The following is a 6,344-nucleotide window of genomic DNA, read 5'->3' as shown; positions in this document are numbered from 1 at the left end:
CTTTTCGACGTAACTAGACTACTGAATGTCTTATCAACTCATTAGTTACTTGACTGGCTGTTGTTCGTTTAAATACAACGCCTTTTGGTCGTTACTGATAAACAGTTAAAACAAACTTTGTGTCATTCTCCTTAAGCCCGAGACTACATAACTCTCAGACTGGAATCCTCACAACTGTTCCTCACATAGACCGCCATGTGTTGCGCATCAAAGGACTGGCCATGCCGCTGGTACCAATCGAAAAAGCTCCGAAGTTCTAATCACGGGGTATTTAGATGACGACCATTTCTCTCGTTTTAATAATCAAACAGTTTCAGCGTAAAATCGATAAAAGAGAAAATTGTCATCCTTTATCATGACTCCTAGCAACCGATTCTTAAAGGGTCTGTGGATGCGAGTTTACGATCAAGTGCCGAGATTCGTATTTAGCCAATAGGAAGCGCGCGGTGCCTGGTGAGATACGTCTTCGGTGGCGCGTTCTTGTCGCTCACTTGGTGCATATTTGTTGACAGACCATCAAGTCGGAGTGTCACATGCGCTCAGCTCCTTATTCAGCAATAAGGAAAAAAATATTAAGGATACCTAATTTCTACATCGAACAACAGGTTGCAATGGCTTTTCGTACAACTGAAAGGAAATGGATGTGTCTTTAACGACATAATACAAATAACTAACTAAATACAGAGATAAATAAATAAAGAGATAAATAAATAAATAAATAAATAAATAGATAATTATCGTATATGGCGACGATTCGATCCTGGTTCGAGTTCAGTGAGACAAGTTCGTATTTCTAACAAACACCTTCAAACGCAGTCTCGTCCACATTTTGGCGCGCTCCATTCAGTGACCAAAAAAAGAAAGAAAAAAAAAGAAACCTGGCTTGGATTTGTATATAAACATTGGGGCACCCGCACACACTCCCACACACACACTACAGGCATTAATATGTTAAGCAAGTGCGACACAATATTTATTTTTTACAAATTATCTTCAGGCATGTGTGGACGTGCGGGCGTGTGTGTGTGTGTGTGGGGGGGGGGGGGTGGTAGGGGTTTGAACACCTTGGCACAAAGCAAAATGTTCTTTTCTTTTTAATTTATTTTTCAGGGGATCATGACACGAACACCTCCGTAGAAACTGCACTTGCCAGTCTAGACCGCACCCACATCCACACACCCACACCCCCACCCACACACACACCCTCACACACACACACACACACACACACCCTCTCTACAAAATTCCCTGCACACGCGTCTGACGTTTAACGTTAAATCGAGTTTCAGATGTATTTTCGGTACACAAATCAGTATTCTGCTTAAGAAGTCATGACTAACAGTAATAGCGAACACAAGAACCAATGTTCACAGATTCCATTAGCTCCACACACTCCGGAAATAAGGAAGACCGAGTTAAGAGGTATATATATCTTTACATGTCTTGGTTCATAACAATCAAATGTAGCCAGCTCACACGGCATTCAGCTTACCATAATTGTACGCATAATTAATCAAAGGTTGCACGTGCTATAGTTTTAATTTCTGTACCTGTAATGCCTGAGATATGGGGTGGGGTGGGCAAGAGAAAATATTATACTCACAGACCGACATGGAGTACAGAGAACAAAATCGCTTGTCTGATTTATACAATGTTATGTTCATATACATGCATTAATTGATCATGATATGTGACATACAGGTATTATTTACAGGTATAATAAATACAGGTATAATAAATCATTAATAATAATAATAATAATAATAATAAAAAATAATAAAAGACAATCTTAAAAACCCTCAACCAGCCAGCCACAAGATCCACAGCATAGATTGAAATTTAATCATTTAAACCCACCTACAAAGTAGACAGAGGTTAATTACTGGTAGAGTCCAGGAGTTATCCTTTTAAAACATGCTTGGAATTTTTTAATTGTTAAAAGTTTGTTTCGTTTAACGACATCACATTGATTAATTAATCATCCACTATTGAATGTCCAATATTTGGTCACGGTGACACATAGTCAGAGGAAACCCGCTACATTTGTTTCATTAGTAGCAAGGTATCTTTTATATGCACATTCCCACAGACAGGCCAACACATACCACATCCCTTGATATGCCAGTCGTGGGGCACTGGTTGGAAAAGCCAGTCAGAGAATAGTTCCGCCGAAGGGATTCCATCCTCCGATCACAGTACCTCGGGTAAACGCTCTACCAACTAAAGTAGATGCCGCTCCATTTATAAAAGATATTCAATGTTAAACTGAAATAATAACTATCCTAATTAATACTGAATGTTAATATGAAATAATGAATGAATTAATTAATTTAGGCGCCCACTCCCCAACCACTGGCACAGTCAGGATTGTACACTAGGGGCGGGGCGGGGCGGGAAGGAGGGGAGACATAATACATTTCTACCATTCTGTCGGGGTGGAATTTACTTAACATGCCTACCTTAATTTTTTATTTTTTATTCATTAGTTGTAATCCATTTTAATGCCCATCCCATCCTCACAGAAATGGGAGTCCATCCGCCCTTGAAGGTCACCGTAGTATGTCGTGTTAGGATTGTGAGACAAACCAATGTGTTTATATAACAGTAGTCTAAGGGAAGTGGGGAGTTAAGGCCGATATAGACTGGATGTGTTTATATAACAGTAGTCTAAGGGAAGTGGGGAGTTAAGGCCGATATAGATTGGATGTATTTATATAACAGTAGTCTAAGGGAAGTGGGGAGTTAAGGCTCATATAGACTGGATGTGTTTATATAACAGTAGTCTAAGGGAAGTGGGGAGTTAAGGCTCATATAGACTGGATGTGTTTATATAACAGTAGTCTAAGGGAAGTGGGGAGTTAAGGCTGATATAGACTGGATGTGTTTGTATAACAGTAGTCTAAGTGGGGAGTTAAGGCCGATATAGATTGGATGTATTTATATAACAGTAGTCTAAGGGAAGTGGGGAGTTAAGGCTCATATAGACTGGATGTGTTTATATAACAGTAGTCTAAGGGAAGTGGGGAGTTAAGGCTCATATAGACTGGATGTGTTTGTATAACAGTAGTCTAAGTGGGGAGTTAAGGCTGATATAGACTGGATGTGTTTATATAACAGTAGTCTAAGTGGGGAGTTAAGGCTGATATAGACTGGATGTGTTTATATAACAGTAGTCTAAGTGGGGAGATAAGGCCGATATAGATTGGATGTATTTATATAACAGTAGTCTAAGGGAAGTGGGGAGTTAAGGCTCATATAGACTGGATGTGTTTATATAACAGTAGTCTAAGGGAAGTGGGGAGTTAAGGCTCATATAGACTGGATGTGTTTGTATAACAGTAGTCTAAGAGGGGAGTTAAGGCTGATATAGACTGGATGTGTTTGTATAACAGTAGTCTAAGTGGGGAGTTAAGGCTCATATAGACTGGATGTGTTTATATAACAGTAGTCTAAGGGAAGTGGGGAGTTAAGGCTCATATAGACTGGATGTGTTTATATAACAGTAGTCTAAGGGAAGTGGGGAGTTAAGGCTGATATAGACTGGATGTGTTTGTATAACAGTAGTCTAAGTGGGGAGTTAAGGCTGATATAGACTGGATGTGTTTGTATAACAGTAGTCTAAGTGGGGAGTTAAGGCTGATATAGACTGGATGTGTTTATATAACAGTAGTCTAGGGGAGTTAAGGCTGATATAGACTGGATATATTTATACAACAGTAGTCTAAGGGAAGTGGGGAGTTAAGGCTCATATAGATTGGATGTGTTTATATAACAGTAGTCTAAGGGAAGTGGGGAGTTAAGGCTGATATAGACTGTTTGGGTTTATATAACAGTAGTCTAAGTGGGGAGATAAGGCTGATATAGACTGTTTGGGTTTATATAACAGTAGTCTAAGTGGGGAGTTAAGGCTGATATAGACTGTTTGGGTTTATATAACAGTAGTCTAAGTGGGGAGATAAGGTTGATATAGACTGGATGTGTTTATATAACAGTAGTCTAAGGGAAGTGGGGAGTTAAGGCCGATATAGACTGGATGTGTTTATATATCAGTAGTCTAAGGGAAGTGGGGAGTTAAGGCCGATATAGAATGGATGTATTTATATAACAGTAGTCTAAGGGAAGTGGGGAGTTCAAGCCGATATAGACTGGATGTATTTATATAACAGTAGTCTACGGGAAGTGGGGAGTTCAGGCCGATATAGATTGGATGTATTTATAGAACAGTAGTCTACGGGAAGTGGGGAGTTAAGGCCGATATAGAATGGATGTATTTATATAAGTAGTCTAAGGGAAGTGGGGAGTTAAGGCCGATATAGAATGGATGTATTTATATAACAGTAGTCTAAGGGAAGTGGGGAGTTAAGGCATATGAGCCTGTATACTACAGTAACTACTACTACCACCACGACTATACTACAGTAACTACTTCTACTACCACCACTTCCACTACGACTACTACTACTTCAAATAATAAGAACAATGATAATAAATAAATAAAATAGAGACAGTATTACGACCTTCTCTGGGCAGCTAAAAAGGGGCAGGCACTTTTAAACTAAAAATGGTTCAATTTATTTGTATTCTGGTGGTACAACTGCCGTGCACCTACCACTCGGCATTCGCTAGGCCTTGTCTGCTAGGCCGTGTCTGCTAGTCATTGTCTGTTAGGTTTTGTCTGTTGTGGGCACTATTGCCCCCCCCCCCCCCCACCACCACCACCACCCCCACCACTCTCTCGGTGCCGTCCTGCGTGCGATGACAGGCTAGGTCTTGTCTGCTAGGTATTGTTTGCTGTGGGCGTTATTCCCAAGAAGTGCAAAAAGTCTTCTTCCCCACTCGCTGTCTCTTCAGGTAATTGTTCTCCGTTTGCCTTCCTTTTTCTTAGGAAATCACAACAGAATATGTACTCGTACCACTCGACCAACTGGGTTCTTATTGGTCGGTTCATCAGGCCGTACAGCACCGGGTTCGCGGCGAACGTCACGAAGCCGAGCCACGTGACCACCAGGTCCACCATCTTGTCCCGGTCCTCGGGCTGCGCGTGCAGGGCGTGATACATCGCGAACACGAAGTACGGACCCCACAGTATCACAAACGCCAAGAGGTGTACTATTAAAAAAAAAAAATTCTTAACGCTTCTCTGCGTGAGAAGTAAAGAGCTCCTATGCGAGACAGCTTTCAGTCGGGTGTCGACTATTCCCGACACGGTGACGATGTGAAACGTACTTAACGGGCTGAACTTCCTGATCACGTTGAATATTCCGCAGTGCGACAACAACATGACGAGGACGGGAATTAAAAAACACCAGACACCGATAAACGAAACATAAAACACGTCCATGTGTACGCCCTGCCACCCGGAATAACAATCCTTGTCAGAATGTTGGGGCAGGTGTTTGAACACCGGTGGTAAGGCTACAGTTATGCATTGTAGCCAGATGACGAACAAAACCAGGTACGTCTTCTCTACAGTCAAGTTTGCCTCATGGTGCAGGGGCCACTTTATGTAGTAGACCCTCTCTATGCTGATGGCACAGAGGCTGCCAATGGAGGCATATATTACACAACCTGCTAGAAATCCACTGACGGCACACCACATGGAATCGAAAACCCTTGCGTTGGTGTGAAAAGTACAAATACTCACTGGCAGTGTGACAACTGAAGCAATAAAGTCAACAACACTTAAGTTAAGAATGAACAGATTCGACTGTCTATGCCGCATATCAGAAGATTTTCCAATGGCAAAAATGACGCTCATATTACCAAAAATGGCCATTATATTAATGAAACACATGAATCCCACAATCACATAATTTGTCAAGCTTATGTTTTGGATTTGGTCCAATAAGGTAAACTTTTCGAAACTGCTGTCGTTCATTGACGTTCTTCTATCTACAATTATTGTACGTGAGTCTGTACAAATCAGGCTTTGCAGTGTTTGTCGTACTGCTGTCTTCCAAAACTATTACATTCCTTTGTGAAAAAAAAGCTATTGTCATTTTCACTAAATTTAATTGTGCGTCGTTAAAGGCATGTGACGTCATAAATTAGGCGTAGAAAGAAAATATGTTACGTCACTTAGCGGACAGAGACGTATAGGAAATATTCGTAACTAAGCGCCCAGTCACTTGTCAAGGTCGTAACCAAAACAATGCTGTAGGGGCACAGGTAGCAGACCAGGCTCGTACGCAGGTGTGTGTGTGTGGGGGGGGGGGGGGGGCGTGGGGTGCGTACGCACCCCCCCCCCCAATAGTCCGCCGAGTTCCGTCCGTGGATGTGTAAAAAATATATTTGACATATTTTGAGACCAAGAAACATTTCAAATTTACTTCCCAGAATGCAGG

The 6,344-nt window shown here is 41.4% G+C and overlaps 1 protein-coding gene across 1 annotated transcript; it reads right to left on the bottom strand.

Annotated features, from left to right (window-relative positions):
• Positions 1-1,639: 1,639 nt before the first annotated feature.
• LOC121369398 (G-protein coupled receptor 61-like) lies at positions 1,640-6,039 on the bottom strand. Its single transcript, XM_041494478.1, has one exon. The coding sequence runs from the start codon at positions 5,876-5,878 to the stop codon at positions 4,778-4,780; it is 1,101 nt and encodes a 366-aa protein (XP_041350412.1). The 5' UTR covers positions 5,879-6,039; the 3' UTR covers positions 1,640-4,777.
• Between the last annotated feature and the right edge of the window lie 305 nt (positions 6,040-6,344).

The sequence above is a fragment of the Gigantopelta aegis genome, chromosome 3, assembly GCF_016097555.1.
Source record: "Gigantopelta aegis isolate Gae_Host chromosome 3, Gae_host_genome, whole genome shotgun sequence".
Classification (NCBI taxonomy): Eukaryota; Metazoa; Mollusca; class Gastropoda; order Neomphalida; family Peltospiridae; genus Gigantopelta; species Gigantopelta aegis.
The sequence above is the reverse complement of the archived record's forward strand: the minus strand, read 5'-3'. Positions and strand labels throughout refer to the sequence as shown.

Bases quoted from the DNA above. Each gene is read 5' to 3' on its own strand.
- LOC121369398 (XM_041494478.1), bottom strand. From the start codon at position 5,878: ATGAACGACAGCAGTTTCGAAAAGTTTACCTTATTGGACCAAATCCAA.